General features: G+C 35.9%; 1 protein-coding gene across 1 annotated transcript; it reads left to right on the top strand.

The window, feature by feature from the left end:
- Positions 1,378-3,489, top strand: LOC109207634 (rac-like GTP-binding protein RAC13). The gene is made up of 7 exons (XM_019370587.1): positions 1,378-1,803; positions 1,928-2,015; positions 2,408-2,517; positions 2,628-2,691; positions 2,821-2,885; positions 3,001-3,066; positions 3,181-3,489. The coding sequence occupies exons 1-7, from the start codon at positions 1,705-1,707 to the stop codon at positions 3,280-3,282; spliced, it is 594 nt and encodes a 197-aa protein (XP_019226132.1). The 5' UTR covers positions 1,378-1,704; the 3' UTR covers positions 3,283-3,489.

The following is a 24,046-nucleotide window of genomic DNA, read 5'->3' as shown; positions in this document are numbered from 1 at the left end:
GGTTATAGTGTAAAGGAATTATCACCTAATGATTGTGTGATTGGATACTTCCTTTCTTTGAAGACGTGGAAAAGCGAACAGTCAGTATGTGCATGAGATCTTGAGATTTATGAATAAAGGTTGAACAACGTGTGCTTGAATAAAATGAATAAGACAATTCTTTCGTATATTCTTCTCTCAACTTTACAATATCTCTTAGTTCTCAAAAAGGTAGACCCCCCGATTTTTCACTATCTCCTCCTATTTGTAAGGGACATTCCCCAAAAAATCCTAAAAAGTACAACATAAAGAATATCCAAAGAAATATTCTTCCTGTCTCTTTCTGAGTTTAAGTTACCGTTATTATCTTGTCCCAGCTGCCCTCTTCTAGTCGTCGGCCTTCATTTGGACGACCGTCAATCGCTGTATCGTGGTCGACTCCGTCCTATGTCGTGCTTATCCGTTACTGTAATTACCAAATTTAGACTTATACAGCAACATTCCTTTATAATTTTTGGCTAAATGTACTTCACATTATAGTGATTTCGTAAATGATCGTTCCAAATCTTTAAAGAAACAAAAAGAACGTAAAAGATAGCAAAGTGAACTTCCCCATAGTGTTTCTCTTTTTATTTCCTGTCGAAAGCGTATCAAGACATGCTTCTAGATATATTACAAAAAGAACCGACATAATATGCTTAATCAAATCGAATTGAAAAAAATCAAAAGTCTAGACAAGTATAAATTTAAATTCTAATATTAAAAACTTTATTCTTCTACCTAATTTTTAAATGTGTAAATGTTCTAAATATTAAAACCAAGTAGGATGGTATATTTTCAAAATTGAGATTTGCAACTATGTTAACCAACATATTGTAATCTATACTTCAATTAATGGATTTGCGTTGTGAGTAATTAAAAGGTGCAAAGACGTGAATTTGATCCGCACCTTCTTTGATTGGTTGGTCAAGAATAAAACATACATCAGTCGCATATCAACTGCTTTTGTTACAACGCTTGACGTTTAAAGTTACTTCATTTTGTTATTTTGCCAAAAAAAAAAAAAAAAAAAAGGCACAGTTTTTTATAAGGTGTACATGGGCCAATAATAAGCTCAAACGCGTTGAACGTCAACCAGATAATCTGAAAAGCCACCCATGATAATTAAGAGTGACACCCTAGTATAAACTTTGAGGCCACCTATCATCCTAATTTTTTAAATTTCTGTTTTTTTGGCAACTTTCTGAAATATATTCTGTTTCGATCATCATAGAATATAGTCCAATTAAGCAACCTTTCCCGTCTTTTGATCATTTATATAATTGCTTCTTCAATACTTAATCCAACTAACACTCACCACTACACCTACTTTGCAAACCTTTGTTTCTTTTTGTTTTCCTCCTTTTTCCCTTTAGCTATCTGGCCTTGAACTTAAAGGAAAGTAAAAAGGGTCGTGTAAGCAATGATTGCTTAGACCATCCAATATGCCAACCTCTCCATTGCCAAATATGTTTCATTAAGTTTCAAAATCCAATTATTTTTACTTAAACATGTTGGTCTTATCATTATGAGCAAAAAGAGAAGTATTTGAAGAATATATACTAGCTAGGAGATGTATCAGTGAAGAATAAAAAGAAAGTATTTCTCATCTTAAGTCCGTGGCCTTTCAAGAACATTGAGAGAATAAACCAAACTAAGTTGCAAGCAATAGCCAAGTGAAGATCGATGACTACTGCTAGATTTATCAAATGTGTGACAGTTGGAGATGGAGCTGTTGGAAAGACTTGTATGCTAATTTCATACACTAGTAATACCTTTCCTACGGTAATATTAATTGGTTTTCTTATCTTTTCCTTTTCCCTTTCTTTACTTAAATTTCCTCCTCATTTCTTGGATGTTTGTTTTTTTGTCCCTTTCGTGTTGATTTCATAAGAATGTTGTTTGATAGGATTATGTTCCAACGGTGTTCGACAATTTCAGTGCAAATGTGGTGGTGGATGGCAGCACCGTTAACCTTGGCCTGTGGGATACTGCAGGTAAATCTCTAGGAATCTTTACTCAAATAGCCGACATATTCATTGTTTACTTTTTCTAGCCATATACATAGATTATACATTTGGTTATATATAACTATACACATATAATACATAAATGATGCATATATTATACTTCCACCGGCTAAACTATGCAAATATTATACTTCCACCGGCTATTTTTAGTTTAAGTTGGTGGATGCGCGACTATTTAGGTTAATTCTTCAAATTTATTTCACATATGAATTTGAATTCAATCATGATTTTTTTCCTTAGCACTATTGATTTTGAGTGTGTATTTAATTTGCGTGGTCTTATTTTTCTCGTTCTTCTTTTCTCTTTCTTCTGGACGGGATATTGTGATTGAAATTTGAATTCATGATTGTGAAATGCAGGACAAGAAGACTATAACAGGCTAAGGCCACTAAGTTATAGAGGAGCTGATGTCTTTTTGCTTGCTTTTTCTCTAATAAGCAAGGCAAGCTATGAGAACATTTACAAAAAGGTTACCTATTTCTCCTCATATAAGTGATTTTTTTTTATATAGAAATCATACAAGCATGATAAATATGTCTTAATTGCTTACTAAAAATCCTCGTTGTTGATCATTAACAGTGGATCCCTGAGTTAAGGCACTATGCTCCTACTATTCCAATTGTTCTAGTGGGAACTAAACTTGGTAAGATCAATTTAGTATTTCATTATATATAGACATATATAAATATATTGTCATAATTAATTATCAAAACATATATTATAGCCAAATGTGAAACCTGATTTATGACTGTCTTACAACTAATGATGCCAGACCTGAGGGAAGATAAGCAATATTTAAGTGATCATCCAGGTTCAACTCCTATAACAACCTCTCAGGTGAGTCCAATTATGGGATGATTAAAATTAATTACTTTTCTTTGACCGTTTCTATTAACAGAAAATTTGAGTTCTTGCGGTCTACTTTTGAAACTAATCTGTTATTTCTACTTAGGGAGAGGAGTTGAAAAAGATGATAGGAGCAGTTGCCTACACTGAGTGCAGCTCAAAGACTCAGCAGGTAATTAACAAATCCATTACAGCTTAATCAATCATTAAACATCATTACACGCTAAATAAACAATCTTATCGACTCCTAATTTACTTTGATATTTCTGTTTGGTGGCATTTTCAGAACGTGAAAACTGTCTTTGATACTGCAATAAAGGTAGCTTTGCGACCCCCTAAGATGAAGAAAAGGCCGCAAAAACGAAGGACATTATGCGCCATTCTTTGAATTCTTTCACTCTGTTACACAGCCATAAATTTTCGACTACTATTCAATTACTATGTTCTTAACCATTTTGTAACAGTATATGTAAGAGGAAAAGCTCATTTGTAATTTTCTTGTATTATTTAGCTGCTAGGTGAAGTATTAAAGTTCCCTTATTAAACATTTTTTCTTTCTTTATATATAATAAAATCTTGCAAGTTGTAATAGCTAGTTCCTTTCTTTTTTCTTACTATTCTTTGTTACCCCCCTTTTGTCAATTCCCAAATTTCCCAGTTCCCACTAATCAGTTCTTTTATTTTTGGAAAATTTTCGTATATATACCATATATGAAACTATATTACCAAATATGTTCATAGTTTGCATATTACCATTCATGCTAATAGTATTTCTACATAATATATACAATGCATTAAATAAGGAATCACTGTAGCTTTATGATTCCTTATTTAGGCACGGTAAAAAAGGGGAATTAAATATTCTTCCAGATCTTCCACAACGCAAATCACACACATTAATCTTCTTCGTCAGTTTCGTTTCAAATTTAGCGTCTCTGCTTTTTCGATACACTGTGTTTCAAACCTTTTTTCTGATTTCACAAATCAAAAACGACTAAATCTTCTACAATTCTTCTACATCAAACGCAATTATGTCCAAATTTTAGTAATACAAAGCAAAGGAAAAGAGAGTAGCAATTCCACCATTGACAGCCATTAAAAAGCTTTGAAGCTTTGAATTGAAATTTGGATTTTCAAAAATCATTATTTGTTTGGATTGGGTGTTGTTGCAAATGATTGGGAATATGGTTTGGAGTTTATATCTCAATTTTGAGAGATTTTGGTGAAGATTAGACTTGGTTTTGGCTGAATTTCGGATTGAAACTCGAAGAAGAAGAAGAAGAAGAAGAAAAAGACATGACATACATTATATTGCAGAAATTGTAGAAAAATTGTAGATAAATTGTAGAAAAATTATAGACTATTGTTTATTTTTTTTTTTTTATTCATTTACCTACTGTATGAAAGTTGAACAATATTGTATAAAAATTATATTTAAGTGGGTGATTTAGTACTGTTTTGGATAAAAATATGTATCAAAAATGTGAAACATACATTTCAGGGGAAGCATGTTGAGTCCAAATATGTACCCAGTTTGTAGATATTTTGTAGATAAATTGTAGATTATTTGTATTCTGATTGTAGATGCTTTATTTTATGTTTTCACAAATAAAAAACGACTAAAACTTCTATAAATCTTCTGAAAAAATGCAATTATGTCAAAAATTTCAATTATGCTACAATTGAATGGGAATTGGGATATTAAAATTTAATGTACCCAGTTTGTAGATATTTTGTAGATAAATTGTAGATTATTTGTATTCTGATTGTAGATGCTTTGTATTCTGTTTTCACAAATCAAAAACGACTAAAACTTCTACAAATCTTCTGCAAAAAAATGCAATTATGTTGAAAATCCCAATTATGCTACAATTGAATGGGAATTGGGATATTAAAATTCAATGTACCCCAGTTTGTAGATATTTTGTAGATAATTTGTAGAAACATTGAAATTTTGTATTTTCATATTAATTTTTTAAATGATATGTAGTTTTGTTGTAGATTAAATGTAGAAAACAAGCCATTGTGAGTCTTATTTGACTCATTCCTCACATTCAACATATTCTACAAATTCACGCCTCTTTAAATACAATACAACCATACTTCTTGAATTTAAAGGTATAGCAATATATATAACTTAAAAAACATCTTCTCCTCTGCATAAGTTAGCTCCAAAACAGACGAAGTGGAATAACAAGCTCCCATCAAAACTTTTAACACAAAAACACAAAGCTGAAAAATAAATAAACAACAGTCTATAATTTTTTTACAATTTTTCTACAATTTATCTACAGTTTCTGCAAATATAATGTATGTCATGTCTTCTTCTTCTTCTTCGAGTTTCAATCTGAAATTCAGCCAAAACCAAGTCTAATCTTCACCAAAACCCCTCAAAATTGAGATATAAACTCCAAACCATATTCCTAATTATTTACAACAACACCCAATCCAAACAAATAATAATTTTTGAAAACCCAAATTAGAATTCAAAGCTTGAAAGCTTTTTAATGGCTATCAATGGTGGAATTGCTGCTCTCTTTTTCTTTCCTCTTATATTACTGAAATTTGGGATTGCGAGATAGAGAGAGATGTAGAGAGAATTCTCAAATCTTTGCAACAACATCCAATCCAAACAAACAATGTCTTTTGAAAACCCAAATTCGAACTCAAAGCCTTGGCTATGGAAGAAATAATGGGATTTTGATACAGAAATCGTGGGTGTGGGAGGGAAACGTGGGTGAAGGTGTGGGAATTGGAGAGAGAAATGTGGGGGGGGAGTGGTATTAGAAGGAATATACGATACCATTAAATTAGGAGTGTAATTAATACCCTTAAAAATTACTAATGGTATATAATTGGTAATTAGGTATACTAAATGTAATTATATAAACCTTAAACATTGAGGGTAATATAGTTTCCTATATGGCATAGGAATGTAAAAATTCCTTCATTTTTTCCTTATTCGCGGTTCATATTATTATATGTCCTTTAAGGGGTCGTTTGGTTGGTAAACAAGTTATCCCATGATTAATTATTTCTAGATTAGTTATCTTATTCCCTCATGGGGATAAAAAAAATACTACAATCCCGGGATTAGTTATCCCACGATTTTATCCCAATCAAACGTGAAATAAACTTATCTCAAATTTCATCTCTGGATTAATTATTCCTTATTCATAGTACCAAACAAGCCCAAAGGGTAATGCATACCCTTTAAAAATGCTTGTTCTCAATATTCGTAACTAGTGATACTCGTAGAATTTTGTATATTCCTTATATACGTATTTCAGTTTTAGATTTGAAAACCATATTAAAGACTTAGAGCTTGTTTGATCAAGTTTATGGGAGGTCAAAAGGACTTTTTTTCTTCTAAAAAAGTACTTTTTAAAATTTTTAAGTTGTTTGGCCAAGATGGAGAAGTACTTTTGGCCACCACCAGATGCAGTTTTTCTGCTTTTGGGAAGAAGCAGAAAATTCTAGCTTATTCCAAGAAGCAGAAGTAGAAAATTAATTTATTCAAGACAAAACTATTCTCACCATAAATTTATATTTTTCAAATTATTCCTTATTGATTTAAGCCTTTTCTTTTCTTTTTTGTTTCTAGTTTCTACCATTCTTTTAAAATTAGAGATATCATATTGTTTACCCTAAAAACGGATAACAATTAAATTTATAAGTGGTTTTAAGGATATGTGGATTAATTCTATACAATGATAAATTGTGTTAGATTATACAGATATAGGACGTGATAAATTGTCAAACCAATTATAGGGAGTGGACCCGGACTCAGTAACAACTTTAATGTAATGCTTGGCTTCGATCCCGGGCTTGTAATAATGAAGAACTTATCAACAACAGTAAGGACTTTGAATAACAGAGAAAATATGAATAAAATTGCCTTGGTATGCCTGTTACAATGATCTTAACGAATAGTTAGTCTCCCCTTTATATAGTAGGGGAGTTTTATCCAAAGTACAATTTCATAAAAGGTAAAAATCTTCCATTTTGCTAATCACTGATCTTCTACCGATACGTGCCAAAATTCACGCCGTGATATCCGGCTAGGCACGGATATCACGACCCTTTGTTAGTCGTGCTCGATTATCTGATTACGTTCTCCGAAGTTTAAGGATTCGAATCGGACCCGGGGGGCGTGGCCCCGATTCATTCGAGGGCAGATGTTTTGCCCAGACCTCGACTCGAGGGGATCCTTGCCCTGACTCCGGTTCCTTACAGTCACATCTCTGCTCCATTTACTTCATCGAGAATCGAGGCGTCCAAAGGGCTCGGTTTCACCCGTATATAGATAGTCTCCTCATTTATCAGAGAGTAAGTTTACGGAAACAACGAGAAACGACATGTGCACTCCGATTCTATCCCCAATACGCCGTGACAAAACGATAAAGAATTCGAAACGTCCTGTCAGTCGTGTCATTATGACTTCAAACACGCGTCAGTCATCTGCTGGTCGTCCCTGAACGCAAAACAACGCGAACCTTCTATAAATACTTCCTTCCTTTGTTCTTTTTTCACCTTTTGACCAAGCTTCTACCTTCGAGTTTTCAAGATATTACTACCCTTCTTCATACCCTAATATTTTTACCTCCGTTCCTCAAGATTTCTCAGTAAGTTGCAAGTTTTTACTTACTTTCTACCCAAATCAGCGCATTTGACCTTCATCTTTCAGCCTCTCCTCAAATTTTTCAAGCTTTTTCCAGATAACAATGGCCAAAACTACAAATCTATTACCTAGAAAGTTGTTTCTTCTTCTCAACCGATCGCCGAAAACGATGAGACCACTCTCGATATGGTCGTTCTCGAGAGGTCCTCAGCTGACGCAGCTACCGATGAACCGGCTGCCGAACCTCCCTTGAAAATATTCGTTCCTGGGGGCTATTCGGTTGCCGATAACTTTAAGGTTGAGAAGCCCTCGTTGTTGCAGGTCCGGTGTGAAGGAGTATCAACATATATATATGCTCTATTACCGAGGACGTTCTTCCCGAGGTCCGGAAGGACTACAACTGGGTAGGCAAAGACATAGTAGTCCCCGGGCCTGAAGACGACATCACTACCCACGTGGAGGGGTATCTAAGTGCTTACACTTATCCCTTCACATTGGGCCCGGTAGACCTAGTTATTCTGAACTTCTGTAAGAGGTATGAAGTACGCCTCAGTCAGATCCACCCGTCATTATGGAGGATCGTAATCCTCCTTCGATACTTCGTGAACAAAATCTACTCTTGTCGGTTCACCAATGATCATCTACTCCACCTGTACAGTCCCTGAATCTTCCGAGGGGGACTAATAAAGCTCGTACGTCGGGCTAGCAAAGCCCCATTCTCAAGCATCGATGAGGACCGGGATCGGGGCTGGCAGGGACACTTCATCCGGGTGAGGACCGCAGACCCCTGCCGAGTTTAGGCCATTCCCCGAGGTGTGGAATGCATCGCGTAAGCACAACTTTTCTTTAAATGTCAATTTTATGTTCATCTCCTTTTTCCTCACCAGTATTTGCGGTGGTGCGGCTGTTGCTCGAGTCCCAAACGCTGTCCCTCGGCTCAAGGAGTGGATCGAGGGCATTTGCTCGCAGATGCCGTATTCCAAGCGCTCCTGGCGTAAACTTTCAAGGGGCCGCTAGGAAGCCCGTTCCAATGGTAAAGCCCTTCCTCGAATAAGCAACATCTGGCTCTCCCATTTGCATCGTACGTACCTCTTTCCTTCATTTTTTCCTTTGCAGGTTTGCCTAAAACCATTGAGCTCAAGCCTGCAGTAGGGGACGAGGATCTGTCCGTTTGCCCCCACTTCGGGGCAGCTCGGGGCTGCAGCAGGGAAAAGAGGAAAAGGAAAGCTCCAAGCTCCCCGGGCTCAGAGAAGAAGAAACCAAAGAGAAGGTTGGCCTGCAAACCAAAGGAAAGTTTGAGCTCTCAAGCACCTGACTCGGACTTACTTTTTCGGCTCAGGGATGAGCCCGAGGAGAATGATATATTTGTGGCCCGTGAGCTGACACTTACCGAGAAGCGGGTAATTGGTTAAGAGGAGATCCACGAGGCCGATCTCCCTCAAACCAGGGAGACCAATGAGGAGATCGGGACTGAGACTTCTCGGGATGCCGGCCACGCCCCGAGTCCATGCTCGAGGAGGCTTGAACGGTGAAGGAGAGATCCACCGAAGGGGCCCATGGTGCGGCCGATCCCCTTTGGTTTTTTTTGAGGGTGTGGATTCAGCCGCCTTGGAAGACTTTATCGGGTTGGGCGACCTGGAGGTGCCGAGGAAACAGCCATCTTCAGAAATCGGCAGGGTGAATTCGAGCCCAAAGTTGATCAACTAGTTTCCCTCCCCGAGTACGGATCATCCCATCCAGAGGATGCCCGGGTTCTTTCTGCTCCCGTAGGAGTGGCGAGTTACCTCCAGTGCCTGGTAATCGAAGAAGACCAAGCAAAAATAAATGAGGTGGGCGTGCCTTGCCTGTTCAATGAAGCGGAGTAGGCGCTGAACCGGGTAAGGCATCATTGTTATTTCATCCTCTGACTTAGTTCTTGATATTTCTCACGTCTTCCTCCTTTTATCTTTTTGCAGGACTCGGTACTCCATTATGAAAGCTTTCTTCGATACAGGGATGAGGTTAACTAGATCGAGGATGAGGCCAGGGAGCTTGTTGAGAAAAGATACATGTATAAGCTTCTCAGCGAGCAACACGAGGGGGCCGTCAAGAATCTCCGGGCCGGGTTATATGCGGCTCAGAAGGAGCATGCCAACTTGTTGGAATAAGTAAAGAATTTCGAGGTTAGTGATGATGATTTAGCCATGGCGACTAACGACCAAACCTCGCAAGTCCAGTAGAAGATTGATCGGATCGACCAACTCCTGGCTGAAATGAACAAGGTCCAGGCCATAGCCGATGTTTGGAAGGAAAAATGGACCGGCTGGCTTCAGAAAAGGAGACTGCCTAAGAGTAGCTGGCATCGGTAGAGATCCAACTCCAAGTGGCGAAAGAGAAGGTCGAAGCACGGGCTCAACAAATCGAGGACCTCCAAGATCAAACTAGGCTCGGTCGTTGCTGAACGGGACGCTCTTGGCAAAGAGATCAAAATAACAAGGTCCGAGACGGAAACAACCAGGGATGATGCTGAAGAGATGGTGGCCCAGTACAGGCTGATGTTGAGGCAGTCGAGGCCCGCCTGAAAGTCAATGTAGTTAAGCGGTTGTCTCGAAGGGAGACCCTCAAGGAAATCCATGCCTGAGGTTTCGATCTGTCGGCCAAGATCAAAGAGGCGAAGAGACAAAGAGGCCGAGGCCAAGAGGCTGGCTGAACCCGGGGGAGAAGAAGGCTCTGAGGGCTCCGGCGAACCCGAAGATGGAGAAGATTCCGATGGCTCAGGTGACGAGGCAGGTTCCGGTGGAGATCAGGCGTAGGTGCCATAGGAATTTTTGTCTTTGTTTTTGCATTTTGTACATTTATTTTGTTGAAGCTATTTTCATAGGACTTTGTAAAGACATTTTGGAATATATATATATATATATATATATATATATATATATATATATATATATATATATAAGGTTTTTCCCCTTTTGGCAATTTTCAAGTGTATTACCTTTAGCATCCTTTTTATATTTGCAAAGATTTCAAATGCCTTAGGTTGGAATAAAACGTAGTAATAAGTCGTGGTTCAGAGGTCCGAACAAGACTTGTTCTTGATGTAGGTTTTGTTTGAAACTTGTGGGGGCTCGGCATGACCAGAAGCTTTCACCAAAGTGCTCGTTTAGTGTTTTTAGACTATAATTTTGCCGAGGGTAACCTTTGAACATGTTTGGAATTTTGAAGGCCTTATGTCTTGATTACGGGCTTCAGACGCCTCCAAGCCGTTTTTAGGGTGGTTGTAGTCTTTTAAGTTCAGGCATTGCCTAATACGCTTTGTACCTCCAGGCTTCGATAGCCCGAGCGATCCGAGTTTGTCATGGACGACAGTCCCCGAGTGGGGGTGGCCGTAGCCTTTAAAATATAGGCACTACCTAATAGTCTTTTGTGCCTCCGGGCTTCGATAGCCCGAGTCGTCCAAGTTTGTCTCGGATGATAGTCTCCGAGTGGGGTGACCTATTGGATCCAGATAGAGGCAGCCCTTGGTCTCGATATCCTTAAGGAACAAAATGTAATAGTCTAAAGGGACAAAATAAGTATCTGCAAGGTAGAAACTTTCTCTCATTTCTGTGCGTAATATACAAGACTTTAAGTGTGTACAAGCTTCGTGTTATGTCTTAGTTATTCTATGCGTCCACGCTTCATTTGACCGTTTAGCCTTTACAATAAATCCTATCCACCGAGCCTAGACTATTCAAGCACAAAGTTTCCTTCCTTGCTAAAAATCGTTACTCGAGGGTGATGGCCCCCATTATTCGAGGTCGATCATCGAAAGGGCTCGAATACCGATGATGTAACTATCGACTCCGGTTCATAACCAGTCTTTGGTTCTAAGTTAGCACGATCCACTGTTTCCTCGTTAAAACCTTTGCCGAAAAATCCATTTGGGACAAAACCGGTTCAAGGGAAAAAGAGTGTAACGCGTTCTTTCAGTCCTAACAACTACATTATCCTTTGGTTGTATCCTGCAATTGTTAGTCCAATTCGCAATATATGTATATAAAAGGAATGAGTGGGGTCGTACCTTAGCAGTAGTATCGTTTTAAGTAGGTCATGTTCCAGTTGTTCGGGAGCCGCTTACCGTTCCCTGCTTAGAGTTTGTACGAACCTTTACCGGTAATCTCGATAATCTGATATGGTCCTTCCCAATTCGGTTCCAGCTACCCTTCGTTCGGGTTTCGGGTATTCAGTTTCACCTTTCTTAACACCAAATCCCCGATATTGAAGAGTCGAAGATTGGCTCTCCGATTATAATACTTTTTGATCCGCTGCTTCTGGGTGGCCAACCGTACGAGGGTGGCCTCGCGCCTTTCATCCAATAGTTCTAGGATCGTGCTCATGGCCTCACCGTTTGACTCTTTGGTAGCATATCAGAACCTGAAACTCGGTTCTCCTGCATCGACCGGTATTAGTGCATCGGCACCGTAGACCAACCAAAACGGGGTGGCCTCGGTACTAGATTTTAAGGTCGTACTGTATGCCCACAGGACTCCGGGCAAAATTTCCTTCCATTTTCATTTGGCTTCGGTCAACCTTTTCTTAAGGTTTTGGAGTATGGTCTTGTTTGTAGACTCCGCCTGCCCGTTCCCACTAGGGTGATAGGGTGTTGACAGGATCCTTTTGATCTTATAGTCTTCGAAAAAATTTGCTTACCTTATTGCCGATGAACTGTTTTCCGTTGTCGCATACGATCTCGGCCAGCATCTGAACCGACATACTATGTGGTCCAAATAAAATCAATAACTTCTTTTTCTCTGAGTTTCTCAAATGCCTGAGCTTAAACCAATTTAGAAAAATAGTCAGTCATAAATAATATAAATTGAGCCTTACCGAGTTCCCATGGCAAGGGACCGACGATGTTCATTCGCCATTTCATGAATGGCCAAGGCAACAAGACCGAATGAAGTAGCTCCCCGGGGTAATGGATCATTGGTGCGTGCCTCTCACAACCATCGCATTTTTGTACGAGTTCCTTCTCATATTTCTCCATGTCGATCTAGTAGTAGCGACTCTGATTATCTTACGGACCAACGATTCGGCCCCCGAATGGTTCCCGAAGGTGCCTTAGTGAACTTCCCTCAAAACATATCCGGTGTCTCCCGGTCCCAGACATATGGCGAGTGGGCCGTCGAATGTTCTTCTGAACAGGGTGTTATCGTCAGACAGGCTGAACATGGCCGCCTTCGTACGGAGAGGTCTCGATTCTTTAGGATCCGAGGGCAGCTTCCCGGTCTTCAGGTAATCTATGTACTTGTTTCTCCAGTCCTAGGTAAATCTTGTCGAATTTATCTCGGAATGTCCTTCTTCCACTATCGATTTCATGAGTTGTACGATCGTTCCCAAGCTGAATTCATCGTCATCAACCGACGACCCCAAGTTAGCTAGAGCATCGGCTTTGCTGTTTTGATCCCGGGGTACATGTTGGAGGGTCCACTCCTTGAATCGATGTAGTGTTACCTGTATTTTATCTAGGTATCTTTGCATTTGTTCCTCTTTCACTTCGAACGTCCCATTGACTTGATTCACCACAAGGAGGGAATCGCATTTAGCTTCGATCACCTCGTCCCCTAGGCTTTTATCCAATTCGAGACCTGCAATCATGGCCTCATACTCGGCCTCATCATTACCCAAGGTACTTGAAGCTGCCTCTACTTGGGATGACCTGTGATTCAAGCCTCACATCCACGCCCACTTCCCCCGGCTCAGCACTAAACTTACACTTCAGGTACTCCGTCTTCGTCCTGCTTAGGTTGAAACCCTTAGACTCAAGAGCTTCTCTCCAAACCTCCAGCCTCTCGTTAACACCGGTTCTCCCGACTCATCAATCAGAACTATGTCATCGACGAATAGTATGCACCATGGCATGAATTTCAATTCAAATCTGTTCCTAATTCTTTGCTAAGTAATGTTTGGTAGTAAAATCGCGATAAAGAAGGGCCATCAGTGCAATAAACATGGCTGTAGTTTATAGATTTAGTCACTAATTGGTCAAATCTATAAATCTCGAAGTGGAAAGTAGAGCATCAGAAGTGTTTGGAATAGATCATCTCACTCAAATAGAAATATGACTGTTTCTGAGTAGATTGTTATGTTGATTTGGATGAGGATGTCTTTCATCATATAGTTTAATTGAAGTGATTATTACAATAAACACCAAACTTTGTTAGCTTAGGCCTGGAATGTAAATGTAATTGTGGTAGGATTGTTTATAATTAATTTCCTATTGGAATTTTTACCTCCTATAGTAAAGGTTAACACCTTATTTATTTTAAATAAATACCATTTTAAAAATTATATTTTATAGATATCTTTTAATGTTTATAGCAAAATATCTAATTTTGGTTACCTCCTAACCCTAATCCACTAAATATGCTATTCAGTTACACTATTTTCTTTCTCTCTCAACTTTGATACATGTCATTCTCTTCCCTCATTCCCTGAAAACACGATGCTCAATCTCAAAATTCCTCTCACCCGCATCACCTACCATTAGTCAAAAACCTCACGCTCTCTCCTCTCTCCTCTCTCTCTAGGGCGACATGGTGTAGTATAGGCTGCCATGGATGCGCAACCCTCTCCATCAAGTTAACATCAGACCGACTCAATTCATCTTTCCTATATATACTTGCCCATTACCAGAGCGTTCTTTCGAGAGATTCGGGAGAAGAAGAATAACAAGGAAACTAAGGAAGAAGAAAATAATGGGTATTTGACCTTTTAGTTTTCCAAATAACTCTCTACTCTTTCTCCTCTAAACAAAAATGGAAGCAGATGGTGAAGGAGTAGTCCCAGTACCTTCCCACTCCCACAGCGTTTCATCTCCACCGCAGCAGGTAAGCCCATTGCTATTGATAAGGCCACGCAAGAAAGGTCTAGACCTAGCACAGCTAGGGTTAAGGTTGAACTTGATCTTCAAAGAAAGCTGCCGCAATATACGAGGATTCAATTTGTTGATGATAAAACTGGGAAGGTTATCGAGCATGTCCAGATTTTCAATTTTGGGATGAGCAACTTGGTTTTTTGTTAATGTATTTTTAATGTATCACGCTGTATTTTCATGTATTTCATTGTATTCATTGTCTATTTTTTCATTGTAATTCAATGTATCTCGATGTATTCCATGTACTTCATTGTATTAACTGTCTTTATTTCATTGTATTTTAATGTATCCCGTTGTATTCTGTGTATTTCATTGTATTCACTGTCTCGCTATATGCCATAAATGTATTCATATGTTTTTTTAATTAATATAATTTATGTATTCAGATGTATTATATAATTTCTCTGAAGATTGTATATTTTTTTGGTATTTTCCGGTTGAAAATCTTTTTTATAACTGGAAATACAAAATTTGTGTGTTGTAATTGAGTTTGTTGAGTTATATTAGGAGTCGGTTATGTTAATTGATTTACTTTCTGTTTAAAAACAGTGTAATCCCCTGTTTCACACCGTGAATACAGTCGAATACAATAATTTGTCCAGCTGTAATCCCATGTTTCACGCCATGAATACAGTCGAATACACTCAAATACAATAACTGATTAGCTTGACTTCCCTGACTCACGCCTATTTTTGCTACTGTATTCATGAATACAGTAGCTTAAATACATCTAATACATCTTATAACAACAGAAAACATATCTACAATCAGTGATATAGCAAATGGTATCTATAAATAACTAATTACCACTAAAAGATAGTACTTTATGAAAATTTCTGTTTTCTATTCCTTATGTGTGAAAAGTATTTGAAACCGCAAAAAATGCAGAATGATGGTTGTTTCTAATTTTAGCAATCGTAATTGGAAGTATGCTTTTATATAGGGCCCGACTTTGGGCCTAAAATAGCAATCGTAATTGGAAGTATGCTTTTATATAGGGCCCGACTTTGGGCCTAAAGTTCAAGGGATATGGAATCCAACCCTGTTGTCCATCATACTGACTGGGCCTGTAACCTAGGCCCATTCGCCCCTCTTACTCGATTCACCACAAATTCAATAAGGCAAGAAAAAGGAATACGTAACCACTGTGATCAGTTTTCCCCATCACTGTTGATTGATTGTCCTTCATAAAATTATGTAGCCACTAAAACACTATCAGTAGGTAATAAGCCGAACTTCAACAAATTCCCTTTGTGGCCTTACGAACATAGATGAGATGAAGATGACTTAGAAATTAACCAATAACACCAGCTAGCTTAACTAACTGAACCTTTCGCCCAGATACAAATTTTTCCACAACTGTAAGACCTTTTCACAATAAATTTCAAAATTCGGAATAATAAAACAACCAACTTTTCCAATATTCGTTGTTAGCTTTAGGCGCGCTTTTAATTCACTATCGTGATTATATAAACGTTCACGTGACATATTTATGATCTCAAAAATAAATCAACGTACGCGTTCGCGCGACTTTAGCAAACAACCTTAATAAATAATTAATGTCATTAATTGTGTATACGTACGCATGACATGATTTCGACACTCCAACAAAACGGATTCACACACGTGGTTCATTTCAAGATAATCCATAATGTAATAACCAAATTAGTAATTTAAAAGCGGTAAAAGAATAACAGAATTAATTGCAAAGCGACCATGCTAAAACCACGGAATCCGGGAGTGCCTCACACCTTCTCTCGGTTAACAGAATTCCTTAAGCAGTCTTCTGTATTTTGCGGACCGTAAAATTGAGTCATATTTTCCATGATTTGGGATTCAAAATAAATAGTGACTTGGGATACCGTAATAACTATTCCAAGTGGCGACTCTTTGAAATAAATAAAATTAATCCCATTTCAAATAATGTCTTCTAAATTGGAAAAACTCCTTTCCTCGTAAAAAGGAGGTGTGACATGTATTCCTTTAGAAATGCAAGGCAAATCTTCTACTAATATAGAGGCTTTGTGTGAGTGACTTTGCTTATTATTTCATGGTGGATTGTCAATATATAGTAATTTGTGGAATAGATTTCTAATTCATACTGAATGATGACAATAAGTAATTATACTAGGTAATGTTATATGCTTTTGTATAACTATATATATTATATTGCTTTAAATCCTTAATATGCATGTTTACTTTATGTTTTATATTTTAATTTAATAAAATAAAAAATAATAAAAGTCTCTTACGATAAATATTTAAGTTCACTTTTCTCTTTAAAATAATTATAAGACCTTGGTACTATCCTTTTTGATAATTTGATACTCAAAAGTACTTTTTAGAAAGATCGGCCAAACACAAACTATTTTTTTTCAAAAGCACTTTTAAAAGAAAAGTACTTATTAAAATAAGCAATATTTGATAACTTAGGTCACTCAAAAAATGTCGAAGGGGGTTGAGGATTGGAAAAGGTGGAACAAATTAACAAGCTACGCATAGAATTTTCAAGTCTGTCCATGACCCAATGCATTTTATAAGTTAAAGGCTCCTAGGAGTTAATTAGTGACCGCTGTTTTTGACATTTTTTGTGACTTGTACCAAGTTACAGTGATATATCAAACGGAGAGTTGAAGAAATAATCGATAAGCTATACAGCTTGTTACTTTGACTTCTCTCGGCCGCTTTCCATATACCAAGATCCATCGACTGTTGAGAACATTGTAAATTACTGTTGAAAATATAATTAAACAAAAAAAAAAAAAAAGAACCTTCTCCAATTGCTTATTAAAGTTGTAAATTAAATGCTCAAACAATTAAATAAAGAAAAAATAGTCAAGCAATTCGACATGGTACAACCTAAGTTTAGGTCTTACGATGTAAAAAAGAATTTTTACGTGTCAAACAAAAAACACAAAGGCATTCTTGCGGTATTTTTACATTCTTCATTTCATACTAGGTACCCTTTTGTTCTAAAGAAATAAGTTTTATTCACTAGTGAAAAATCAGCAAGCTCCTACACTCTTGATCATAAATTAATTAATGTTTAGCGTTTGTTTGCGAACTAATAAAATAAGTAACCAATTCACATGGAATGTTGGTTTAAGGAAAGATTAATTTAATCATCGCCCATACAATCCCTTCTCTCTATTATACTAAAACATCCCAACTTACTAGGCAGACCATGTCCTGCCCTTGTAATTTGACATAATAACATCCTGTTTTATTACCTTTTTTTTTTTTTTTAATTCTTGTTTTTGCTGAGGATGTAGGTAATCCATTTTCAGAAGTGGTTCTTCCAAACAAAGATGCAGAGATAGACGTTTTAGGAACCTTTTTTTTTTGTTCGAATAGTTAGGAATAATTGTAATTGTCCTTTGGAATGATCTGGTAGTGCTTATATTACCTCTTTTGCAATGATGCAAAGATAAATATATTATTTTCTCTTTCTATTAAGAAAAAGGGGTTTTAGTTTAGATAGTTACATCGTGTCCTGTTCTTTTACTTTAAATGTATGGACGCTTTAATTAATTTGGCCAATAGAAGGTCCTTATACATAATTTATAATTAAATTGCACGTATTTGAGTACTTGAAATTAAATAGTTAAGCATTTTGTTTCTAAGTTCGTTCCCGAGAATCATTTCCACAGTGAGATAATTATAAGAAATTTTAAATTAATTAAAGTACGGCACTGAAAGTGGGAAAGCTCTTAAAATATGTATAATTATTCTTTCAAATATCTTAAGATATAATATAGTTTGACTTCTAACAAAAATGTACGGCACAATCACTTTAATTAGAAAGCGAAAAAAAAATTTAGACAGCTTTATATATAGTAACCTCTATCGATGATTTTTGTACCTTCATTGGAACATGTTACTTTTACAAAGATTCTAATTCACTTGGAATATATGTTAACACCTGATTACTATGGCTAAAGACCAAACTTTCGGCAAATATACTAATCGTTGCTCAATTCTTATATTGTTAATTAACCACTTTCACATACATTCTTGATATTCCTAACATTGAGGACCTTCAACCCCTCCCCTCCCTCCCCCCACCCCCCTACCCCCCAAAAAAAAAAAAAAAAAAAAACCCACCCCACATGAGGTACTTAACTTTCAAGTTTCCCAATACCATGACAGCGTTATAATTGAACTTGATATTTAAAGATTACTTTAGTTATAAAAAAAGACTTAAATTATATATATTATAAGAAGATTTTTTCAACTATCTATGTATCTCATTATGTTATAGCACCTACATTAATTTTTAAAGAACCTGCTTTATTTTTCAGGTTACTAATTTATTACTATAGTTATCTCTTAAGTAATTGGATAGTGTACAAATTCATTTACATAGTCAATTCATAAAAGTTAATTTAAAAAAATTAAGTGGCTAATTACTAGGTGAAGTAAAAGCTGTAACAGCATTTAAGGAAGTTCAGGTAGTAGTTTTGTAGAGTATAAATAAATTTGAGGTCCTCAATTTCCAAGAGGTCAGGTTGACAAATTAGAAAAAACAATATGGAGGCGTGATTCACGGATCATTAGACACGATCAGATGATGTTGTGTTCAATGAAACAAATCAGATTTGCTATTTTGTTAAATTCACTAACTTTTTAGCATCTCAAGGATCTGTAAACGGAAACCAAAATGAGAAAATTGTAAACAAAGAAAAGAACAGTCTACACTTATTCAAGAAAAACAAAAATTATTGTCTGCAAAAACTTTCTAAAAGTTGTCTCTATCTTCAACTTCGTTCTGGTAAGTGAATATATATGTAAGACTAATTATGACCCAATTTTCATACATCACTAATTTCAATTGCTTGATTGGTAGAAACAGATAGCCACCAATTGCTAGTGCGTACACAATATAAAATAGCCCTTGCTCTCCCTCTCCCTGGCTTCATAAGTTTCCTCTTCCGTGGCCGATATCTTGAAGGGAATTGTATATTGTTGTTTGCATGTGCAGCAAAATAATGAATGTGGCATTTAATCGAACATGTTGTGGGTGTATTTACTGCATGCACGTTTGCATGGATTAAATGCTGTTGGCGCTTTTTGCGCAACACACTAATACCCATTTCCTTATTTTACTAAAATAATAAGGGAACATTCAGAGTAATCATGTGACAAGTTCTATGCCTATGTGACAATGACATAACTTCTTTTATAGTTATCTCATTTATTTTTTTTTAAGATTAAGATGTCTGAATCTAAATACACGTCTGAATATTAAGATGTGTATTAAGATTAAGATATCTGAATCTGAATACACATCTGAATATATTAAGATGTGTATTAAGATCTGAATACTAAATAGTTAAGACTGTTTGATTTTTAACATCTGAATGTATAAAATTTATCTTTATTTGAATTAATAAACATAAAAGTCAAATGAAATACTAACTAATCTAATATTCTATCAATAAAATATATAGTTTTTCTTAATATAATAGCAGTTGGTGGTGATGGCTAACGGGTGAATGCCGACTAGAGGCGGTGGTTGGTGGTAGTTTTGGTTGATGATGGTGGTTCATGCTAGTAGCTAGTAGTGATTGGTAGTGGCGGCGATTATGATTGAGGATGGTGGTGGTGGGTGGTGATAGTTAATAATGGGGGGTGATGGTAGTAGTTGTGACCGAGGAAGGTGGTGGGTGGGTGGTGGTAAGTTATAATGATGGGCAGTGCCGGCTGTGGTTGTTGATGATGATAGTGTGGTCAGTTGTGGTAGCTGAGGTGGATGAGTGTTGATTGTGGGTTAGAATAATGGTGGTCGGAGTGGTGAGGATAGTGGGTAGTGATGGTCGATAATGGTGGCAGATATGATTGAGGATAATGGTGGCGTGGTGGTGGTGGTGGTTGTTGAGTATGGTGGTGGTGGCGGCATGGTGTATTTGATAATGGTAGGCGGTGGCGACAGTTAATAATGAATATGCGATAGCATCTTAATGAAACTAAGTCTCTGTTATAGATCTTAATCATACAGACCTATTCAGACCCATTAAGTGGTTGTGAAGTAAAAAAAACAAACACACTTAATGATTAAGATCTGAATAATTAAGATTCAGACTTTAAAAACAAACGCACTTAATGTCTGAGATCTGAATGATGAAGATTCAGACCTCCATTAAGTACAAACATATGAGGCCAAGTTGGTTTCCTAGATTTTGTCCTTTATTTCTTCTAATCTTTATTTTTCTCGCTAGTAAAAAGAATGTATCTACTTAGTAGAATTTGAGATACATTTGTCCAAATAAATTTATATTAAAGGGTGGTTGGGCTATGTTGGAAAATTAATTTAAAATTGTACTATGAAACCTTAATTGTTTAGGATTTGATTTATTGAATTCATGTCTAAAAAAGAATTTTGTAGTCAGAATTAATGCAGGAATAGGCTTCTCTATTTCTAGTTAAAATAGGTTTCGTAATATAAAAAGGGGTATTAGTAACTTATTTTATGTGTGTGGAGGAAATAAAGAATTGCAGAGATCAATCAAAGATTTATAATAAAATATTTTCCTTCAGGCTAGCTTTTCAGTTAATTAACCAAATTATCAATAATTTTTTTATTAATTTACGTGTTTGACAGATATCTAAATTATTTATTAAAATCAATCACAAAACATAATTTGGTCATCCATAGCTTATTAATTTTTTAAGCTTAAGAAATGAAGTGGTTTGACCAAACTTTTTCCATTATACCTAATATTCTTTGTAATCTTCGAAGTACTCTTTTACGAAATAAAAAGTTTAATTTATGATGAACGTTCTGCTATTGCAGCGCCTATCTTTTAAATAACGTTATGATGACATCGTGCTTGCAACATAGTGCCCTTTTCTAGTGGCAAACACGACGATTTACTTTTATTAATTAGTTCTCTGCTCTTTAATCCTATTAAATTTTCTTCCTTCTATCTTCTACTCCCTAGTCCTTCCATTCCTTTTACTTGTCAAGTATGCATTTTACACTCTCTTATAAAATAATAATTAAATATTTTTTACTACATATTCTTATTTAACTAATTTCAATTAATACTATCACATTTAAATCTCAATTCTACCAACAGTATTTGAGATAATTTCACGTTTGATCCCTCAATTATTGGAAACTTTGAGTTTAACCCTGATGATATTTCATAGAGCATATTTGACTTTCAATTAATTCAAATATAATTGTATGTTTTTGTTCGATTTACATAAGATATATGTTATATTTAGATTATTATTATTATTATTATTATTAGAACTATATTACTCTCAAATTAAATGGAGTCTAGAGTGTCATATAAATTCAAGCATATGGAAAATTAGATGATTTCACAGTTAATAATTCGTAACATTAATGAACATTAGCAAAAGAATTGAAAAAAAGTGCACATTGTCAATTAATTGAATACATAACCAGATATCCCAAAGACCAAAATCGGAATTTGTTCAATATTTCAGGATTAAAAGTGCAAAATTTCTCAAAGTAAATTATGAAGCAAAAGAAAAAAGGAAATGGAATTAAACAGAGTGTAGGGACCAACAAGTACTTGAAATAAAACCAAAAGTGTAGTGAATTTAAAGCTTTAGACAAATTTGGTCCAGACAAAACGGTTGAACTGAAAAGGTAAAGCCAAAGAGATGAGGTAAAACTCAAAAGTTGACAATAAATTTTAGGGAAAAAGATTCAATCTAGTGCTACCACTAAATTAGCTTTGTAGTGTAGTCCGGAACCAAAATGTGGTTCAGTTAGACTCAAACTATACAAATAGGTGTAAAAAAAAAGTTACCATACTATATATAACGCCAGAAAACCTGGCGCTATACATTAACGGTAACTGCACCGTTAATGTATAACGCCAGATTTTCTGGCGTTATACAAAAAAATCTGACACAGCTGATATAGTGCCATAAAAAGTGGCGCTATATGTATATACAATTCTTTTTCTTTTTGGTAATTATTAGACATCATTTAACTACAATCATTTAGTCTAATATTAGAAAAAGAAAGAGTATATACATATAGCGCCACTTTTTATGGCACTATATCAACTGTGTCAGATTTTTTTGTATAACGCCAGAAAATCTGGCGCTATACATTAACGGTGCAGTTATTGTTAATGTATAGCGCCAGGTTTTCTGGCGTTATATATAGTATGGTAACTTTTTTTTTTACACCTATTTGTGTAGTTTGAGTCCAAAAGAACCACATTTTGGTTTCGGACTCGTGTATTTACTCTCTTACGTACTATGCATCAGAAGATCTCAGGCTTAGCTTAGCTTATTCCCCCACCCTACGTTTACTGTTAATTGAACTAACAGTGGGAAGCACACGTTTGGTCAGCAACAAAAGAAAAGTTGAGATAAGACTTTTTTTTTTTTTTTTTATAAAAAAAAATGTGTAGTTTGTAAATGCAGTGGTACTAACAACTGCCATATCTAGTATTGGTCATGGGTCTTCTCAGTTCTGATGGGATTGTGCTTTCTTTCTCATCAGAAGTTAATTTAACTGAGATTGACTCCATCAAGTATTCTTTGAAATTTGTAATGTTAGTCTTAAATCTGACTCGTAACTTACCTAAGCGGTAGAGTTAGTGTTTGTAAGTGAATCAGGTTTGGTCATTGGTCAAATTCAAGTTTTCAAGTTTACATGTGTAAACATTACTTTTGGATTTCAGTGCAAATATAAGAGAACAGACTTTTTTGTTAGGAGATCTAATCAACAAGATTGTTTAAGAGTCAATTCGAGAAGAGCTTAATTAAATTTCATAGACTCAAGTAACTATTAATGGAGCTAGGGACCTGAAAATAAGATAAACAATTTTGTACCATAACATATGTCAAATTATACTATGATTTTACATAATATGTGTGTATGTATGTGTATATGCCAGATTTTTGTTTGATCATATATTAATTAATGTGCTAAGTCAAAATATGAGTACTCCAAAAAGAATATTCCGTTGTAACGTTTTTATAATCTCGTGAACTTTGAATGTTGTCATTTGGATGACCCCATTAGGTCTATCGGATTGAAACTTTTGTCGGTTCTAAATCCGAATCTTTTGTCCTTATCTTATGCTAAAATAAAAAGAGTTCCCGAAAAAATCGAAATGCCTTTCAAAAAGGTGAAATTTGTGATTGAAGAGGTGTAAATTACAAAAAATAATACAAAAGGTGGAATTGAAGGCAATATATGGAGAATGAGGAATCGGGACACTGCAGAGTTGGAGTTAGAGCTTCATATGTCGGGATAAGAGGGACACCACATGGACCAAAGTCCATATCCTCCATTAATATCCCTTTAATCTTTTGCTTTGATATTTGGGTGCCAACTACAATTACTTACATCACTCACACACTTAATCCCCCTCCTCATAAAATAATATACCATCCGATCACAAATATTCATGGTTTTGAGTCTTTTGATGAACTGAATTAGTTTCAAAAGTATCTAACCGTTTTAGAAAAATAAAAAATATTCATATTAAGGCATACTTAATTCAGTTAAACGTCTAAAGAGAAATACGAATATTTTAGATAAATACTCTTGTGATTAAGGTTATTAACGATGTTTGTATTTTTTAAGATTAAAATATATGAATTTAAATAAACATATAATTTTAAGTAATAGAT

The sequence above is a fragment of the Nicotiana attenuata genome, chromosome 2 (assembly GCF_001879085.1).
Source record: "Nicotiana attenuata strain UT chromosome 2, NIATTr2, whole genome shotgun sequence".
In the NCBI taxonomy this organism is placed as follows: Eukaryota; Viridiplantae; Streptophyta; class Magnoliopsida; order Solanales; family Solanaceae; genus Nicotiana; species Nicotiana attenuata.
Note: the sequence above shows the minus strand (reverse complement) of the source record. Positions and strands in the feature narration are given on the sequence as shown.